This window comes from Dasypus novemcinctus, chromosome 5 (assembly GCF_030445035.2).
Source record: "Dasypus novemcinctus isolate mDasNov1 chromosome 5, mDasNov1.1.hap2, whole genome shotgun sequence".
NCBI classification, from domain to species: Eukaryota; Metazoa; Chordata; class Mammalia; order Cingulata; family Dasypodidae; genus Dasypus; species Dasypus novemcinctus.
Window position 1 is genome coordinate 57,666,440 of NC_080677.1, and position 21,839 is coordinate 57,688,278.

At 31.7% G+C, this 21,839-nt stretch overlaps 1 protein-coding gene across 1 annotated transcript in view; it reads right to left on the bottom strand.

Moving 5' to 3' along the window:
• Positions 1-258: 258 nt before the first annotated feature.
• CASD1 (CAS1 domain containing 1) overlaps positions 259-21,839 on the bottom strand; it is a 45,376-nt gene continuing 23,795 nt past the window's right edge. Inside the window, exons 9-18 of the mRNA XM_004470708.4 lie at positions 20,248-20,670; positions 19,159-19,248; positions 14,259-14,378; positions 13,155-13,311; positions 11,709-11,788; positions 9,022-9,123; positions 7,542-7,682; positions 7,012-7,089; positions 3,127-3,219; positions 259-1,679 (exon numbers count right to left, since the gene is read on the bottom strand). Coding sequence (XP_004470765.2) covers positions 1,413-1,679; positions 3,127-3,219; positions 7,012-7,089; positions 7,542-7,682; positions 9,022-9,123; positions 11,709-11,788; positions 13,155-13,311; positions 14,259-14,378; positions 19,159-19,248; positions 20,248-20,670 — 1,551 coding nt within the window. The 3' untranslated portion in view covers positions 259-1,412. The remainder of the gene's footprint in view (positions 1,680-3,126; positions 3,220-7,011; positions 7,090-7,541; positions 7,683-9,021; positions 9,124-11,708; positions 11,789-13,154; positions 13,312-14,258; positions 14,379-19,158; positions 19,249-20,247; positions 20,671-21,839) is intronic.

Consider the following 21,839-nt stretch of genomic DNA (forward strand, 5'->3'; position numbering starts at 1 on the left):
TCTCAAAATCTTCAAGTAATACTACTAATAAACCATAATGCTTAAACTTTCTGGGTAGAAGGCAGATTATATTCAAAAGCTCTGATAACCAGAGCCCTTCTTATTCAGCTATTACTTAGTGACCTGCCCCTATATACTAAGAGTTTGAAAAAGCGATTTTTGGTTCAGGAAATTAATTAGAAATTTGAACCAATCATTAATGGATGCAGCTTTAAAAAACAAACATAGTTCGATTGAAACTTCTGCCAATAAAAAAAATAAGCATCCACAGAACATTTATTTACTGTTTAAATTATTCCATATTTTCATATAATGTGAACAAAAAATACATTTTACCCCACACATAGTAAAAGCAAACAAGTGCAATCTTTCAAAGATTAAAAACAATCAAATCTGTACAACCGACAAATAAATTTATACCTCTAACAGTTAGCTTGTAACAAAACCAAACCAAAACAAAAGCAAAAATATTGCCCAAAGTCACTGAATTACTTAAAATTCCACATATGGTCAGATTCTCAATCACAGCAACTTGATTCTTCACTATACTGTGCAAGTTTAGATTGAGAGAGATTTTTTAAAAATATTAATAGGAGAGTAATAGGAAACACCAAAAAGCTTATAAAGCACTTTCCAAAAATTGGAAATAAGGGACAAAAATTAATTAGTGGGTGGGTGGGGCCACTGTGAATAGATACATACGATATGAAATATTACGGACTTTTTATAAAAAGAAACAACTACAATACCAACAATGACAAACCCAGTTACAAAGCCTAGAACAATTCTGTGAGACAAAGTGTACAAAGCAATATATACCTGGTAACCACAATTAAAAGGCAAAATCATGACAGGAAGCACTTAACATCACAACTTGAACACATATAAATTAAAGGCATACTGTTTATCATTCCACATCATTGCACATGATAAGAAAACAATACTGCAGTCAATCTTGAGTAAGAAAGTTTCAATGAAGTAGGAAGTTCGATGATGAACACAGGTGCAGACAATCTTATTAATACAAATTCAGTAAATATCAAAACACTCAGAGGTACCACTATGCTAATTCTATTTATTTACTGGAAAGTTAATAATTTCCCTGCCTTCACACATTAAGTTAAAATCATTTATAAATGGAAATAAAGAGATCTGGTAAAAAAGACTTTGCACATGCAATTCTAAACAATGCATTCTGGTTCTTTTTTTTTTTTTTTTTTTTACTATTTCACATGAAATATAAATATTTCCAATATATACACAATCACACATGTTCAACAGACATCAATGAGTTGTCCTCTTTCCACACAAGTTTACATTTATATACATATTTATATCCCCGAGATAGATGCTTTACTCCTCTAGGAAGATACAGAGTTAAGCCTGAAGAGTTTGTTTTTTATTTTTGGAAGCTAATGTCTTGATTTTTCTTGAATGGATGATAAGATAAGGAGTCCACAAAAAAATATAGCTACAAATGCCAACCTTTTCAACAGAGATGAATTATCTTTAGGAATAATAATCTGTGCAATATCATTGGTGATCTGAGAAATTTCATGTGCCACACAAACGAATATAAAAGTGCTGACAATGATGTTGAGCATAGGGTTTCCAGGTATAAGTACTAAGATACCCCTTGTGTCTGCAGCCAGCCATATGTGATATTGGCAAATAAAGAGCTAGAAGGAAAAAATAGTTAAAGTTAGATGTATATAGAGAAGTCATGAACAAATCACTATTTTTCATAATTGAACATTTGATAGCATTGTGATATTTTGAGGCTTTTCTAAAGCCATCTGATTCTATTTTACTACTTTGAGAACACTTCCTTGCATGTCATAGAAGACAGCTGATATATATCTGGACTTCAATGTTCCCAATTAAAGAATATATAAACGTGTGTGCACATGCATGTCCGTGCACCCATGTGTTTGTGTGTGACTATATGTATGTATATATATTTGCAGTACATATATCGGATGTATATATATCTGTACATATATATGTGTGTATATAATATTGTCATATAAAGTAATAAAATATAACATATCATATAATAATATATATGAATTATAACCTTGGATGTGTGTATGTGTGTGTATATATATATAGGGAGTATATATATATATTTTTTGACACTCTTACTGTGACTAGAAATGTGGTTCTGTCACTGCATTGTTTCAAAATATCGAAGAGTAGGAAATACTTTAGCTACTTCAACAAATATGTGGACTCAAATATATGGACTATGACATTTCTATAGTCTGAATAGAAACACTGAATAGAAACACTAAATAGTTAAAGCTGACTAAACTTCTTGTGATCCAAATATAAAGAGACTGGCAAATGAGCATTTTTTCCTGTTGATTCAGGTCTTGATAAGTCATTTATGATTAAGAATTTTAAATTCTATATAATTTCTTATAAATGACACTAGAGAAAATAATAGAATATTTATTTAAGAACTCAAGGAGAAATTTATTTCCCTATTTTAAATTTAATAAATCTTATATTCTTCTAAAATCTGTAATGATTACAATATGAATTATACTGCTTTAAAATATTCTACTTCAAATAAAGCTCAGACTACTCAGAATGTATTTCAAAATCTACTGCTTAAACAGATTTTGTAGATAATATTATATATCTCATGCCAAATGTAACGAGTTTAAACATTTTCCACAATTTCCAATCACAGTAAGGGTGAATTTTATTATAATAAACATCAATAAACTGAATTCCAGTACTATAATAAGTAATTAGGGAGATAAACAATAAATCAAAATCCCCTCAGCTTAATTTCATTTATATCTCATTTAAACCTTTCTCTCTTTATCTCAGCAGCTTACGACAAAATGCAGAATATTTTGCAAGTAATCTATATCCATTCACTTAGGTAAAGCTTTAAAAACATCTTACAGAACTTTACTGCTGTTAAAAGTTCTGAGTTTTCCGCCCTAATTCCATAAATAACACAGCTTTGGTTTTAAAAAAACTATTTGTATGTCAGATTTATATACACACATACATATATATACATATACACACGTACATGCACATAATACTTGGCTGTATGATATAGCATAAAATATTTTTTTTTTTTGCATAAAATATTAATGTACCAACCTCTAATGAAATTTTTCCAAACCAAGCAAAAAATGAACTGTAAACGGAACGGGCATATCCAGGGATGTTTCTTATCAGGATGAAGGCTAAAATCTAAAGAAAAACACAAAGTCAAATATTAATAATGTCTTCAACAAAAAGTATTTTGCAGGATGCCTTCCTTCAAGTGGCAACCTTATTCTTTATGTTCCTGAATTTGATACAAACACAATGAATTTTTAAAAATAGATAAACTATTCCTAAGTTCTTTTTGTTCTAGAGTCTCCCCTAAACTGGATTTCTCAACATGTGATCTGCGTTCTGCATACCAATGCAGAGTTTTAGTAGTAGATGACTGAACATTTTTATTTTATATATATTGGAAAAAACGTAATATAGCAAACTCACCCTTGAGGCCTGTGGTGTAGAAAAGAACAGATATTTATGTGGTAACATTTCATAAAACCCCTTGGTATAATTTTGTTCCTTCCATAAATATCTACATGGTTGACAGTCACTCCCTCTCTACCCTCTTCAAAATGCTTCTTCCATTGACAGCCACCATGTTTCCCCCTGTGGATCCTTACTCCCCTCAAAACATCTCTAACTTCTGGGCTTCTGGCCATTACTCATTTCCCTATCCTTTCGAACCAAGTGGAGCAATCTTGCTGTTTCTTAACCTCCAATTCAAAGTGTCACATCCAACACCCAATCTATCAAGCAAAGAACTCTCCTTAGTATATCCATCACCTTCCTTATAAATGAGGCAAATTGTAAAGTAAAAAGAAAAAGTTTTACTTTCATAAACATTTTAAAAAGTTTTTCTCATAAAATGCTTGAAAAGTTATCTACACTTCAGAGAAATCCCCATATTCAGTGCTGATCACATTTTGTCAAAGGAGCTAGGAAGAGGTCTCTGGCATGTATGAAAGATGAGGGAATGGGAGGACTTATGTGGATAATTATCACTAGGATAAAGAAAAGGAACCAAGGAGAACTATTTTGGTATAATTAAGTTGAGGACAACTATACAGTGACCCTCACTGGCAGTGGTATCAAAAAGGCTCAAGTTTGAATCTGGTCTATGCCTATTTAATTCTGGGTCTTACAGAACTTAACTCCTTTGGATCTGTTTCCTCATCCATTAAGAAGGGGATTAGGTTTACTTTGGAAAGTGGATGTGAACATTAACAGAAAAATATATATTAAGTGCTGATTATTGTATACATTGTGAATTATTTAAAGCAAGATATTAGGGAATTAATAGTATAGGTGGTAAACAAATATGGTAAAAATCATGGTGATGATACCTCAATGAGGGCCATAAACATAAAACTATTTAATTAATGAGTTTATTAAAGAATTGCATAAACTGTAAAGTTGCAGAAAAAATGAACATATAAATTACTCTATACATATAAATCATTAGCTTAAGCACCAAAAATCTGGAACTAGTCCTAAGCAAATCACTTTCCCTTTTTTTCCTTTGATCTATCATTTTCCAATGTGTATTTTATTTCTTTAGCATATTTGAATCCTATATTTTGTCATACATTTAGTAAATAATGTGACTGGGGAGAAGAAAGTTGAAGAAATAATAATCACGGAGAAGACAACTGCAATCTAAGAAGTCATTATTAGTTTGATATAAAAATAATAATGTTTAAATTGTGTTCAGCATTTATAATTTGCTGGGTAGTGCTAAACACTTCCCACACATTATTTATGGTTAATTATCCTTACACTTTTCTATAGCCAAGTCCTTCTGGAAATGTCTATCCAGCCTAATGGGCAAAAACCAAAAGGTTGGGATTTAAGGACTGATGAATAAGCTTTCTGTTGGGTCAAGCTGAGAAAATAGTTTCCAAGAGGACAATGAAAATCTTTTACATGTTTAAAATCTTAAAGGAATCCCTTCAGTTAGGTATGCTTAGCATTTATAGCATATATGTAAAATATATGTAAAACTGTTGGTGTCTGAGAACAAGAGTGATTCCTGATAAGTGTGTAACCTGTAATTTTGTAATTTTGGGCAACCTAATGCTCTCCAACTTTTACAATGGAGGACTAGTGCCCTTGTAAATAAGTAGCAGCCAACAAAATTAGTGCTTGTTTCATTTAGTGCTCCCAGGCAATTCTTTTACTTTGCAAAGGAGAAGCTGAGGCCCTCACCAAAAAAAATGTAACTAAGGAAATATGAGTTTGTAGAGGGAAATATGATATCTCCTGGGAGCACATGTTATTCTATGTATAGCCACCCTCTCCCTTAGCTCTCCTTGAATCATTTGTATGGTGCGCTATGAGTGATAATGTTTCCCTGCCATTCTTTGAGATCTAGTTTCATGGTTTTTAGCTCTTATGATTAGGTCCTTGATCCAGCTTGACTTAATTTTTGTACATGGCATAACACAGGGGCCCAACTTCATTCTTTTGCATGTGGCTATCCTATTTTCCCAGGATCATTTGCTGAAGGGAGCATTCTTTCCCAATTGACATACTTGGCACTCTTGTCTAAATGAGTTGGCCATGTATGGGTTTATTTCTAAACTCTCAATTCTATTCCATTGGTCTATATATCTATCTTTATGCCAGTAGCCACTATTTTGATTACTATGGCATTGTAAGTTTTGAAATTGGGAAGTGTGAGATCTCCAACTTCATTCTTTCTCAATAATGACTTGGTTACTCAGGGGCCCCTTGCAATTCCATATGAATCTGAGGACTAGTTTTTCCATTTCTGTAAAAAAATGCTGCTGGGATTTTGCTGGGGGTTGTGAGGAATCCATAGATTGCTTAGGATAGTACTGACATCATAACGGTAAGTCTTCCTATTCACGAACACGGATGCCTTGCCATTTGTCTCCTTTAAATTCTTTTAGCAATGTTTTGTAGTTTTCAGTATACAAGTACTTACCTCCTTGATTAAATTTATTCCTAGATATTTTATTCTTTTAGATGCTATTTTGAATGGAATTACTTTTCTGAATTCATTTATTGGCTGTTTTATTGTAGGGCATAATATCTAGGATATAGTAGGCATCAATTTTTATTAAATGAACAAAAAAACATGTTAAATGAATGAATATTTAATAATCTATTAGTCTGTAAATTCCTTGAGGGTAGTCCTGTACCTTGTTTAATACTAACTCTCTTACAGCTAGCACAGTGCCTAACACATGACAGAGAATTAATAACTACAATTAAATAAATAAATGAAGACATTTTATTAAGTGAGTAAAGAAAAAAGCAAGTAGGAGAAAGGGCACTGATTTTTTTCTGAGGGCCTATTAAGTGATAAATCCTGAGCGATACTGTTTCCATACAGTTAACACAATTATCCTTTGAAAAAGAATTTAATATCCCTATTATAATAGAGGAAGGTAGGGCTTAGAAAGAGTAAGTAACTTACCCACATTTTCTGGAGTTTGATCTTAAATTTCTCAGCTTCCAAAGACAGTATTTTATAAGGAATTAAGAAATAAAGGGAAACGGACTTTGGCCCAGTGGTTACGGCGTCAGTCTACCACATGGGAGGTCCGCGGTTCAAGCCCCGTGCCTCCTTGACCCGTGTGGAGCTGGCCCGTGCGCAGTGCTGATGCGCGGGGGGAGTGCCGTGCTACACAGGGGTGTCCCCCGTGTAGGGGAGCCCCACGCGCAAGGAGTGCACCCATAAGGAGAGCCGCCCAGTGCGAAGGAGGGAGCAGCCTGCCGAGGACGCCGCCCACACTTCCCATGCCGCTGATGACAACAGAAGAGTACAAAGAAACAGACAAAGAAACAAGACGCAGCAAAAGAGACACAGAAAAAACAGACAACCGGGGGAGAGGAGGGGAAATAAATAAATAAAAAAAATAAATCTTTAAAAAAAATAAATAAAAAGAAATAAAAATTTCTCTATATAATTACCTGTACCACAGAAACAGATGGATGGAGTTCATTGCATTCTGCTTTGTTTTTGCAACTGCTAGCCCAGATGGAATAAGTCTAAAACAAAATATGTATGGATTATTTCACAGTAACAGTTAAGCTTTAAATAGGCTAATTTGGAGAGTATCTTTCTTACAGTTTTCTTTGTTTATAACATTATAAATCATTATATATTTAATAAGCTTCAGAAAAAACTGCCCACAGGTCTTGTTGTTCCTTGTTTTGGTGTACTCAACTGTCCAAACATAAGAACGAGAGAAAGCAGCTTAGATCAAATGCTCTTCTTTGAATAGTGATCAAAAATTTAATACCAGTTGTTCTTCAAATTTAAGACATATATGTGTGTATGTGTGTATTCCTTTGAAATTCATATTCAATTAGAAAAGTAAGAAGAAAGAAAAATTAAAGATTTGATTTATTAAAACGATTAAATTCTTATTTCTTACAATAAATTTTTCTCTTATCATTTAAGAGTATGGAAAACTAGAGGATTACATTTTGAGACTTACCAAGAAAGAAACTACTGAAATAAACAATAGAAAATTTGAAACTCTGTTTGAAAAAAGAGGTTCACCCTTTCCTTCAGAAAGTACTTGGCGCTTCTGCAACGTCAGATAAATGAAAGCAAACAACATCCCATGGAAGACTACCTGAAAAATAAGGGAAAAAAAGATGTTTCAAACAACTATTTTTCAATAAGCAGCAAAAATATTTGGTTAATGAAGGATATCTGTATAAAAAATATAAGTGAAAGCTTAAAGGTTCAGAGTATCTGCGAAGTACTTTAACTTCAAGAGTAAAATATCAGGCAACAAAATAAAGTCAATGATTGTTAGAAACCATGAGCAATAGACAAGCAAACATCTCATGCAACAACAGGAGATAAATGGGTTCATTTTGAGTAGTCTCAGGAGCAAGTGAAGCAATAAAGACAATTTAAAAATAATGATCAGACACTATCTAGAAGACACATGACAATTTAAATGTATTCAACAAGCATAAAACACATTTTATATTGGTTCTTTCAGTCAAATAAAATGAACAACAATAGCACCACCAAGATCATACTTTTAAAAGGAGTATATGCACATAAGAGTGAAAAAAACAATGGTGGACCATAAAGAACATAAGCTTTCTTTTTTAAAAAAAAGACTTAGCATGAATTATATCATGGTAGACTTCACTAATGAGAAAGTTGAGAATTTAAAATTATTTGATGTCAAAATTTTAGCAAAGCTTTCTATTCATATATAGTACCTTAGAAATTGCACAGGTATTAGAAACCAGGAATGAAAGAATGCAGACACTGAGAAAATACTTATTGAATGAAAATAGGGATGAGTAAAAGATGGAAGGAAATGGAGAAAGAGTGAATAAGAGTAGAAAACATTTATTCAGTGTCTATTATTTTCCAACTGCTATGCTACAAGTTTTACATTTTCTCTGCCAATTGAGAAAACGTAATTGAATCTTAACCATCCTTCAAGATTGAGTTCATGGAATCATCCATGACAGTACTCTCTTATTTTCACATTTCTACAACTAAATCCATAACTGCATAGTTTAGCACCCAATTATAACTAGTTATGTTGGGTTTTAAACTAGATGGTAAAGCTTAGAAGCCTGGTGATATATCTTCCCCTAATATATTCCTCATAACACCAACATCTAGGACACATATGGCTCAATATTGTTTTGAATGGCTGAAGCATATATATTACAGATCAACTATAAGTCAAAATTATGTTGCAAACAAAGGGCACTTTATAGACAACATTTTACAGTATTTTCCTGCTGATACACAAACATGCATATACCACTTCCCTGCTGTAAAAACAAAAGTGGAGAGCATGGGGTAGGACTGCTTTGATTTACTAATTAAACATGTTTCCTTATTCTAAAACTAAATAAAAATAGATTAAAATGTTTTCAAATCCTTTTTAAAAAGTTTAATTAGTAATGACAAGAGATCACAAGGTAAATACATACGTAACGGTCTAACCTCCATCTGAACCACCATTCGTATACATTCCCTTTCAGTTCAAAACACTTGGACAATGGCCAAAGAGAAAAGATCTTCTCAAATGCACCCTGAGAAAAGGAATCCAGAAAATAAATTAAAATGGTGTAAGTCAATACTTGCTTTGCAATTCTATTATAAATTGTGGTTTTCTAAAACTATAATTATGTAAGGGTCATTCACAATTTGTAAATTCTATTTATATCATTTGAAAATCTCACTTCATTTGAAAATATGAATTTATTTTCAACAATGGCCAATAAAGATGGCCAAAACTTTTTTGTTAACTTACTTTTTTTTATATCACATGAAAGGCTACAGAGATAGTGTGTAAAATTTAAAACAAACAAAAAAACCCATCCTAGCAATTGGAAAGTTATTCCATATAAGGTTTTTAATCGAGTACATAGAACAGCTAATATTTACTGACCAAAACGCCAAAATAAAGAGGACTTCAACCAATGGTATCAATATCCTAATATATGATATAAGGCTAAAATATAGTTTTTATTTTTGTAAAAGCCCTTAATAATCTATAATTAACTATTTGAGTTAAAAGAATACTCTGAATTAGTCAACTTTACTCAACCATATCCAAATGCCATTATTAGCTTTTGAAACAAAGTTTACAGTTTTTCTCTGGTCAAATTAGTGAATGGTGCCCTCATTAATTCGACAGCCTAGAAAATCTGGGAATGAAGGGGCAGAAGTCTGTGTGCATTCCTGCACATTAATGAAGTCTTTCAAAGAAGAGGAAAAAAACTCAATTTCCATACTAAAGGATAACAACAAACTATTAAAGAAAGCTCCATTATTAGATCTAATGCCATAGCGCAAAAAATGAAACATCATGATTTTAAAAAAATTAAAACCAAAGCAAAAATATAAAAATATTACATTTTAGGTATTGCTGATCCTTAGGTCAGAAGAATTTTATTACTTTAATAAAATCCAAACTTCTCCACTTAACCACAGAATAAAAATGTGTGTAGCATATTAAAAATAGGTTTTATCAAAATTCATGCCCCAGAAAATTAAGGAAAATCTTACCAAAGTTGCAATATCAAGTATTTATAGATCATCTATGTATATATTAATATAATATACAGATATATAAAAGATTTTTATCTCAGATATATATGGGCATATATAAAACATATATATTATATATTTCTAATTAAAAATTTTATTTCTTACATGATCAATAAACAAGATTTATTGAAGACCCATTTTGTGAAAGATACTGGGCTATATACTTTTCCACTTTGTATATATTTTTGTCTAGTGACCCTCTGGTCAGTCTTCCTTTCTTTTGCTCAGATGCACCCATAGAGCTGTGTGTGTATGTGTTTTAAGGTTCCTTTCTTTTTATTTTTGCAATGCCATCCATACAAAAACAATAGAAACATAAGTCTTAAGAAGTTTACAAATGAATATTTGAACAGAAAGTCTGTACACATTATCATTTACAGCAATTTTACATGGAACTAGCTGTAAAGAGAGGCTCCTTTTACATTCCTTCTACATTGCTGGGAATTTTAATGAATAACTGTCAAGTAGTTGTCGTCATTACCTGGCTATTTCTTTATATTTATATATTTGACTATTTATCTCCTATAAAAAATCTTGGATGTCAGACAAAAAATATAAAGTACTTAAATATTTCTAAGTAAAAAGGCCTACAAAACAAAAAACAAAAAAAACCTTAGCTTTACAGAATCACACACAAACAGAAAATGCCAATAAGGCAGGGGTTCTTAACCTTTTTTGTTCCATGGACCCCTGTTAGTCAGGGGAAAACCAAGGACCCCTTACTAAGTCTACACTATTCTGTGTATTATTTAATAAATATATCACACCTGCACCAACATGTCCCCACAGAAATAATGTTCTTTTGAATTTCAATTCAAGCTCACGGACCCCTTGTTAAGAACCCCTCTGATAAGATGTCTATACCTGAAACAGCAAGGTATAAAACAAAGAGTAAAATAGACTGGGATAAACTACAGAACATGCCAGAACTATAGGCATTCAAATTAAAATATTTTGTTTTAAATATCATGCTGCCCAAAGAATATGTCTGCCTGATGTATCTGACCAGCAGGTAGCAGTTTGCCACCCTATTAAAAATAAATGAGAACAATCTCAACTGTCAGAATAAGGGAACAGAAAAATGACCAAAAAATTTATTAGACACATTACATATATATAAACCCCTCTCCTGCTAAGTTGGTTTTATAGCTGCCAAAATTTTACTCTACGCAGTTATATAAAATCCAAGTAATACTTTGATACAATGAATAATGCACAAACCAAGTTGCAAATTCTGTCAAGAGAATTTTGATCTCCACTTAGGTTAATGTCTTATAAGAAGTATTCAATAAGCATTTGATTGATCAAAGTCAAGTAAAATGGATCTTGAACAATTGCCAGAGGAAGAGCTTTAAATTGCTCTTACAACAAAAACAGTGATAACAAAAGTAGATAGGTCTCGAATGAACTACAGTGAGTAGTCAACTACAGAGTGACACTTTTATTAGTCATTTAAAAAAAAATGAAGCTAAAAAAAAAAACTATGACTCTTCACACATACTTTAATAGACTTGAACTTTAAAATAAAATATAAGAAAATGTAAACTGAAAAGACTATACAAACCTGAGAATAAGCCAAAAAGCATATACAGGACAGCAAGAAGGCTAGTTTCAACAGTAAGCCAAAATGCCAGAAACAATTTCCTAAGATAAAAAATATTTAATTTACTAAAAATGTAAATTTACATTAGAAAACATATTAAATATTCTCAAATTTCATGTATTAATAGCTTACAGATGTCTTAAAATAACTTAAGGCTGCTTAAAATGAAGTACAAAATAAATCTAGGTAGCATAAATTATAAGTAGGGCAAAAAGAAAAAAGATGGAGGATCCTTTTAAGGATACCCTATACACCTACTCTTCACCAGTATAAATGTATTTGAAAATACCTTCTGGATTCAATTATACGTATTCATTATAAAAAGTTACCACAAAATTTGGAAACATATGTTAAATGTAATTCTAACAAGAACTCATGTTGAATATAACTTAAATAATATTGCTTAAACATCAGAACTTAAAACTCCCTAATGGATGAGGATTTAACCAGAAGAATTATTTTAACATATGTATATTTTAAATTATGGGGACAGAGTTTATAGATATTGACTGCTCATTTGATTAAAATGCCATGTTGATGTAAAGAAATTAAACAATAGCAGCTGTCCAAAGACATTAACGGATTTTGTTAGAGGTAGGAATTCAATTCTCTCCTGAAAAATTACTTGATATGATAATGGAAGTCAATGAAAATATTTTTGATATATAATATTTGGTTGAAAGAGTTAAGCAAAATACATTTTTAAAAATCAAAATGGTAAGATTTTATTTTTGTAATAAAATCTTGCTGGAAAAAAGCACTAAGATAAATGACATTGGCCTCAGTTTGAACATTGTCAGTAATAGGTTAAGTGAAATTTAAAAATGACAACCTTTTGTGTATTCTAGTTTCCTTAAATGTAAAACAGATTGATAATAATTGCTTAAAGGGTTGTCCAGAAGTTAAATTATATAAGTACTTCTAAACTTTGATGTAAAAAGACTTCTTCCTAATGACTGTTTACTCAAATTTTCAATATATATAAGAAACCAAATTAAAGTAGAGCTGCCAGGATTGAAGCAGGGTAAAGGGGCAGCAGCTCCACTTGGCTTTCCTTTCTCTATCAAGGTTACCTCTCCTTTAACTACCTCCATTCTGACTCTGTATGAGACAGTTTGAAAACTGTTACATTAGTAAATAGGTAAAATAGCCTTGGAAAATTAATGCTTAAAAAGGGAAAACACATAATATAAAAGCAAACTACTTTTCTGTACTAAATATTATACTCCTTGAAATACTTAGCTGTAAACATTTTAGAAACATTTTACGAACAAAATTTCAAAATGTCAAAACTACACAAATTGAAACGATCTCTATTTTTCAATATAATAATAGCCATTGGTAACTAAAAAGAAATATACTACACCAAGAGAGTTTACTTATTAAAATTAATAAGAGTGTATTTACCATTTGCTTTTTTTTGGATTATCTGTGGCCATAGTGCTAAAGTAGCATATATGATCATGAACCATACAGTGACCAAGGGGACAAAGTAATAGAATTGGTAAGGCCGATCCATTACTATACATAACACCACTACCAGGAAATTGAGACGAAATAAGACCTATTAAAAAAGGGGAAAAATGGTTTTCATTCCAGGTATACATGAAAAGCAAAGTCAGATTTTCTCTGATAGAGTAAGACTAAGATAATAGTTGTATTTTATTAATCCCCCAAATTAAATTTATTCTACAATCACTGTAAAGAGTTGATTATAAAATATTTATGCATCATTATATTAACTAAATTCCAGCAAAGCACCAGCCTGAGCTATCCTCTGGCTACACTTGCTACCTTGTTAATTGTGGGGAAGGAATCATAAAACTCCTTCCTAGGGCTACAATTTATAAGCAGAGATTAGATTACCTCAAGAAAAAGGTGTCCATTTCATCTCTTGTTTGATGTTGACTTACTCCATTTGGGATTAAACTGAGAGTTGTCATAGATACAAAATAATATTACTCACATTAAAAAGTATCTTTGGGACCTTTTAAGAGTCATTTCAGACATCAGTGTGATATTCAAAGAACACAGACTTTGAGGAAATATATTAAAGCTGTACCACTTAGTACGTGACCTGGGCAAATTATTTAATCTCACTGAGCCTCAGTTTCCTCATCTATAAACATGAAGATAACAATTCAGGGTTGTAATAAAAAGTAAATGAAATAATGTTTAGAAAATAACTGGCATAGTGCAGAAACTTAATAAATACCCCTTCTCAGAGAGAGAAAACAGTATATTATAATAATTCCAGATAATTGTACATTTATACAAAACTAAAGTGAATGAGCAATGTTGTTCCTTGTGTGCCAGAGTTTTTATTATATACTCATCTAAATTATATTTTCCTTCCTGCAATAATTATCTCAAATTATTAAACATAGCATAATAAAAAGAACTGTCTCATAAATTCAAATTACTGATGATCTTATAATGACTGTATTATATTTTCTGAACAGTTAGGCACAAAAGTCCATTGAGTAAGAAAATAACTGAATGCATACCTACCTGACATACTCTATGGATTCCAAAGTCTCCTTTGATCCAAAAGTATGAGAAATGCCCATATCCTGTTTGAAACAAATATGCAGCAACCAGAACCCGAACGTGCATGTAAACTGGCAAAAACTGTTGACAAAAGTAAGTAGGTAAATATTCGTTGACATTAACTTACATTGTTATCATTTGGCATTAGCTCGATGAAAAGACATTTTCCTCAAAAGCTAGGCACTACAGAAAGGGGATAAAAAATGTACACTTTGCAACCAGATAGACCTAGATTCCAATTCTGCTTCTACCATTTACCAGCTAGGTGACTCTGAATTTCCTAATCTGCAAAATGAGATTATCATCTCCCTCTTCAATGGGTTCTCATGAGGAATGAATGAGATAATGTGAAGCACTTGCATCCTATTAGAATTCAATATACAATAATTATAATTATTAATCTCCATATATCCTGAATAAAAAGTCAACCCAGAGGTCCTATTTTCCCAATTAGAAGAAAAACAAAAACAACAAATAAAAAACCCACATTTTTGGCCTTTTCATATATATAGATGTTAGAGCTGTAATTAAGAGTCACACAATAACTTACAATGTTTAATTTCTTTAGCAAAATACACATATTTAAAAACAATTTTAAAATATTATTTTCCCCCAATTTTATTTTAAACTTCTATATCAGTATCTTCATCACCACCAAGCTCCTTAGAGTCAACTACCATGGTTTTCCAGAACATTACATTTTAACTTGTAAATTAAATGAAATACATCTCAATATGTTACAGGAATATGTTCTATATGTTACAGGGATGACAGGAATCATACAAAATGTTTTCTCATTTAAAGGTGCTAAATTTCATAAGTTGAAACATTTCCATTCTAGCTGTCCACCACTCATTAGTCCTTTAGGTATGTACTCATGAGATTCATAACATAACTAAGTGTACTGCTTTTTAAAATGATCCTTTAAAGGGCTTGGTTGGTGTCATCTATCCTTGCAAGTGCAAGTCCATTCTTTTAGGGATAATTACTAAGTCTACATAAAAGTTCTTTGGCTTGTATTTTTTTTTTTAAGATTTATTTTATTTATTTATCCCCCCCCCCACCACCACCACCACTTGCTCACTGTCTGCTTTCCACATCCATTCGCTGTGTGTTCTTCCTGCTTGTTTCCCTTTTTTGTGTCATCTTGCTGAGCCAGCTCTCCACAGGCATGGGCCATCAGCTCTCCGCAGGTGTGGGCCAGCTTGCCTTTACAAGGAGGCCCTGTGAAGCAAACCCAGGGCCTCCCATATGGTAGATGGGAGTCCAATCACTTGAGCCACATCTGCTTCCCTTGGCTTGTATCTTATAGATTCATCTGATCACCTCTGTAAGTAGTCAGCATTAATACTACTTAAGGCCATTTAAGTTTGATGTCTTTCACAAATAATATTCTATAGGACAATATAAAGTAATGAAGTGGTCAACTTAAGTAAGGGATTTTATGAGGCCCTGACTGTATAAATTCTTTTTTTTTTCCTGAGGGATAATTATGTTTTGGAAGATAAAAAAATATTCACTTGTAATGGGTCATAACTTCTAAACAGCCTCCATTCTAACCAAACTGATAAACTCTCTGGTTCCTAAACAGGTACTTCTTGTACTTCTCTGTCTACTTTCCTTTGTTTACCTGTTTCTTCTACTCTGGAATGTCCTTCCCCTAACCACATATTGCTTATTCAAGTCCTATTTTTCTTCAGAGCCTTGTTCAAATTTTCTATTCTTTACTAGCAGACCAAAGTCATTTCTCCTTCCTCTGAGTTTCTGTAGCACCAACAATCTATATATCATAGTTATTATTTATGCACTTCACCATTAGTTCTTTTTAAATATTTTAGTTCATCATTATATCAAAAATTTTCAATAAAGGGGGAATATATTAGACTCACAGGGATGAAAGTGGGAAAATACTACTGAAATAACCTCAGGATTTCTCTAATCCAAATTTAATATCCTCTTAAATATTCCCTTCATGTATTTGCTAAGCAATGTTTACGAGCAGAAAACATACAAACTCCCAAGGCAATCTATCCATTTTCAGATGATCATTAAGTGCCATAAAATTCCTTTTCATGCAAAATTGAAATCTAACTACAGGTAAAAGCTACTAGCTTCAGCCTTCTAGAGCAGTGCTGTCCAACAGAAATAAAATTCAAGCCACATACGTGATTTTTAATCTCATATGTCATTGGCTACTTTGAAAAGTTAAAAAGAAACAGATGAAATTAATTTTAATAAATATATTTTATTTATCTCAATATATCCCAAATAATATCATTCAACATGTAATGAAAATATTTTACATTCTTTTTTTCACAGTAAATTTTTGCAATCTGGTGTGTATATTATACTTATAGCACATCTAAATTCTGACTAGCAACATTTCGAGTGTTTAATAGCCACATAGGTCTAGTGGCTACCATATTGGACAGTCCAGCTCTAGAGTCACATGCATGAACTTAATCCCTCTTAGAGCTTTGAAAACAGATGTCAAGACTAGACTAAACATTCTCAATTATTTAACCACTCCACATAAAACATTCTTTGAGACCAGGGCCAAGACCACGAAGTTGGGAGTAGTTATTATATTTTAACAGTAAATACAATTCATTTAAATGGAATTAAACACTATCACAACAATTTTCCAAGTTCTTAATTTTGGCTTATTACAAATTTCTAGTAATATGTCCCCCAATTTTTTATATTAAGATTTTTAAATCAATGGTAAAGTTGCAAGAATAGTACAATGAATTCCTTTATATCATGCTGAACCATTTGGGAAAGTAAGTTGCAGACCACATGACATCACCCCTAAATGTTTTATCAAGTATCTCCTAAGAGTAAAAAATAGTTTCTTACATAACCACATTATCATAAACATACTGAAGAAATGTAATATGAATATTATGGTGCCTGCTATATAATTCATATGCAAATTTCCCCTACTGGTCCAATCATATCCTTTATAGATTTTTTAAATTTCTTTTTGATCTAAGGAACCCATCAATAATCAAACAACACATTTAGTTGTCCTGAGTCTTTAGTCTCCTTTAATCCAAACTGTTTGTCTTGGTGCATTGCATGACTCAAGTATTATAACAAAATATCAGTATTAAAAATATATTTGAAGTTCCAATTTCATTAAATTTAATGGCTAGGCTGGCTTCTGGTCCTATTTTTTTCTCTAGTCCCACTAATTTTCCTTCAAGCTCTTAATTCAGTTTCCTTCATGAAATTATTTACAAACTCTCTAAGAAAAATAAAAACACACTAGAGCACAAATTTGTCTAATGTATATACCTAACTTGCTGCTCTCTTTATGTTAAATTTACAGCATTTTGTCCATAATTGATATCAAGTATGTTTTTAAAAGAATGCATTTGGAAGGAAAGTTTTCCTAAATTAATCTAGTCTTTATTCACATGTCAGAGATATTTGTAGGATTTGATATTCATCTCTACTTACTTCTTAGAGAATCTGCTGGGATTTATCCTACAAATTCTATGTCTTTCTATCTCTATCTGTCCTTGCCCTTTATCTCTTTTACTGTCCTGGCTCTCTAATAACTAAGAAATTCACTGCTTAGCTGCAGTATCACGTGAATTTCACCACAGCTACAAATACAATTAACAAAGCAATGTAAATTCAGTAAAAATTATACCTCATTATTCTGCTGTGTGCCCTTCAAACCATCCATAAAATCACCGGTGATTGAAAATAATAAAGAATAACACTGTTTTCAAATTGTTAGGAATATCTATAAAACTTAGTTATAACAGCATTTATCTTCTTAATTGCTGCAATAGAAATTTCAAAATATTCCTTTCTAGGCAACATTTCCATACTACCTCAATTTATCATTGATTCAGTATTGTTTACAGACAAGTGCTTTATATATGCAGATAAAGCAATAAAAACATACTTCAATAGTCCTCAAATTATGAAGGACTTCCTTAAATCTTTTAAATATATTTTATAGAAGTCAGTTTGTTCTCATATATAAAACTTGTGTTAAAAGTGATTGTTAAATACCAGGTTCACCCTCAAAAGCGTGTTTTCGTCAATATAGCTGGAATGTTACAACTGAGAATGAATACATTTTCTCTACCCTTGCCATGTCCATGGTGGCCATGATTCTTGTGGTGACCACAAGAATCCTAAATATTTTCAGATACCAAGAGAAAAGGAAAAAACATTTTTTTGCTCAGGTACAAGATGCACGGGATGATCAACAGGAAGGGGCTCCCTGGCATGAAGAAGGTGATACTTAGGCAGTATGGCATATCCTATGTGGTCAACAGTGGCAGACCAGCTGCGACTGAGGGACATAACCTTTGTTTAAACATAGAGGCATGAGATTTCTAAGTTTTATATACTTTAAAAGTATATAGATAGTTGGTCAAACTTCCTAAGATATAGTGAAGGGTAGAGTCTAAAATATAAGAATATAATTTAATTTCCTTTGATAGAAAATTGCCTATTCTAAATCTTTGGCAATTAAATAACATCTGCAAAGTTTCTTGATAACTTTAATTATTCAACAGGCTGACAGAAAATAACATCCTTAGATTATCAGCTGTTTCTACTACGTTAAAATTAAGGCCAACTAAATACAAATCAAATATTACCTTATCTTACCTAATCTTTTTTTCTTTTTTTATATTTATTTTGCTTTAAAAATTATACATTCTCAAAGGGTCAGATGGCAGAAAAAAAATAAGAAGGCTGTAAGGTAGATGGGAAACAAGAAAGGTCTTTAAATGGTAGAGAATATAAAGAGCAAAAGGCCAGTACTCTTAAAGAAACAAGAAAGTGGCATTATTTCCTACACTTTATAAACTTCAAAATTCAAAATACTTACTGTACTTGCTCCAGAGATGTGATAAATCAAAATCACAAGTTGCATCCAGCCCTTCCATTCATCTGTTTGTTCTCTATTTAATACTTTTGTCTACATAAAAGAACCAAAATCTGTTTTAAGAATTCATCATGAAGCAATTATTTGGACAGTATATATTAGTATGTTAAAAAATTTCTTAAGGATATACAGCTAATGCTTCAATCAAAAATACTTTGGGGAAAAACAGCTAAAAATTGATATTTTATTTTTAATGAAAGATATGATTACTTAAAATGCAATACAAATTTGAAACATAAATATAAACTACAAGATTTTGAACAAATTGTTTCTTATGCCCTTATATTAAAATTACATTTAAACTTTAACAGCTATTAGTCATAAATCTAAAAGAAGCATTCTATAATTTTCTTAAATAAAATCTTAGAATCTCAGAGTTAAAAAGGATCCTACAGTTCCCTTAAACTTTGTCAGAAAAAAAGTTCTACAATTATAGTTTATTTTCCCTAGTATATTCTCACTGGAAATGAATAACTGATTAATCATCCTCATATGAGAGCTATTTCTTAAAAGAGAATTTATTAATTCAAATAAATAATGCCATTAAAGGAGATACACAAATATTCTGAGCAATGTCAGCAATTCTAAAATAAGAAATTCGGAAAACCCAAGTAGTGGATATATTGTTATGTAAGTTGTAATTGGTGCATATATATATATATACGTCTGTTTGTCTGTATAAATATATAAAAGTATGTACACCTAGAAATTTGTTGATATAGTTATATTTTTGTACTTTATAAGATAATACTATCTCATGCCTGAAGACCTTTATAAAAGCAGAAGCACCTCTACTTTCTCCATTGCCAAGCAGTCAAAATAACACTAAGTAATGACATTATTTTCACAGGTCATTATTTTCCTACTTTTCAACAATCTTGACTCACTGAACTTCCTCCAAACTGTTCCAAAAAAGCAACAGTTCATCTAGATACATCTTTATGTATTCTGGCATGACAAATGATATTATTTCTCAAATCTAGAGTTTGTAATAAGAAGGATAACATAAACTAAAAAGAAAATGACTCTTACCTCTTTAGTATTTTCAATGTAAAATATTCCCAAAACCAAGATGTAGATAATTGGAATAAAGAATGATGAATGCGTATAAAATTTGTTTTCCTTCATAAACAGATTTGCACGGTCAGACATATAGAAATAAGCCATAATCAGGCCAAGTTTGCAGAAAGCCTGTAAAAGTATTTCTATTGCAGACAAAGGGGTATTGATAATATTTTTCTTTTCCTCTCCACTTTCCAAATCAGGACATGGCTTATTCTTCCGATGAGCATTACGATGAATTACATAAAAAATTAAATATCCGATAATAGATAAAGTGAAAAAACAAGCAGCTAACTTCTGCATGAGAGTAAGAGGAAGCTGAGGTTGACAACAGGAACCATCTATAGGCTTCAAAATCTTATTGCAATACACGTTCATAAGAATCATTGCACTCTGTGAACAAATCAAGTTATTTGGTTATTAACTTGTCAGTAATGTAGTTCGTATTAGATTTTCTCCTGTGAACACTGCTAAGTTTTTAGCACTGAAATCAAAATGCTTTCATACCTTTTGCTACAATTTCCCAAACACTCATTCAAACAACAGTATTCTTTCTATCTATAATAGCTAGTGAGAATGACCACAATAATGACCTGGGTTTATGTTGTAGACCCAGGACACACATAATGCCTATCCTTACTATGTGTAATGTACTCTGACAGTTTTTTATATCTATTCTATTTTTTTTTTCTTTTTTAAAAATACTGATTTCATGGCTCTTAATGGGCCATGACCTTTGGTTTAAAAAAATACTATCAGACCTCAAGGACTAAAGAACTTTATAATTAGCAGACCTGCAAAACAGAAGATACCAGGATATTTAGGATAGACTCCAAGTCTTTAGTAGTGAAAAAAGAATGTAGAATAATTGCCCAAAAAATAATTCTCAGCTAACAATATTTTTAATATACCTTTTATCTGTTTTACAGATTATGTAAGATTCCAGTTTCAAGCTCTCTAATGTTAAATAAAATGTTAACTCATCAACATGGTTGGGATATAATAAAAATATTCTAGACAAGTTAACTGTCAAGATGCTGTCTAGTGAAAGCTCAGTCAAACTCAAATTTCATAAACCTTTATAAGTTTAGGCATATGTGGAACTCTAGATGATTATATTATTTAAGCCTAAGCATTAAAAGTAATCAAATGTTTAGAAAATCTCACCCTTTTAGCCCTCAGACTTCGAGAGGTTCTATACCTGGCATTCCTGCAGATACTAGTCTATAGACTCCACACTGAGGTTCTTAACCAGCTTCCAGGGAATCCACGAAGCCCCTTAGAGTATACGTAGAACCATGTGTACAAGTAAATGTATGCATTTTTCTGCAGGAAAATAATGGAACCATTGCTTTTTATCAGATACTCAAAGGGGTTATGTGACCCTCAAAAAGGTTAAGAACCACTGATTCATAAGACAATAATATTAATAACTAAATGGTATCTGTTCTACTATCTGTTAAAACTTAAAATTATGCAGTGCCTTCATACTTAATCCAAATCTCTTTGGATCAGTCAACCTGGATTTGCTGAATATCTACTACATACCTTGAATGATGCTT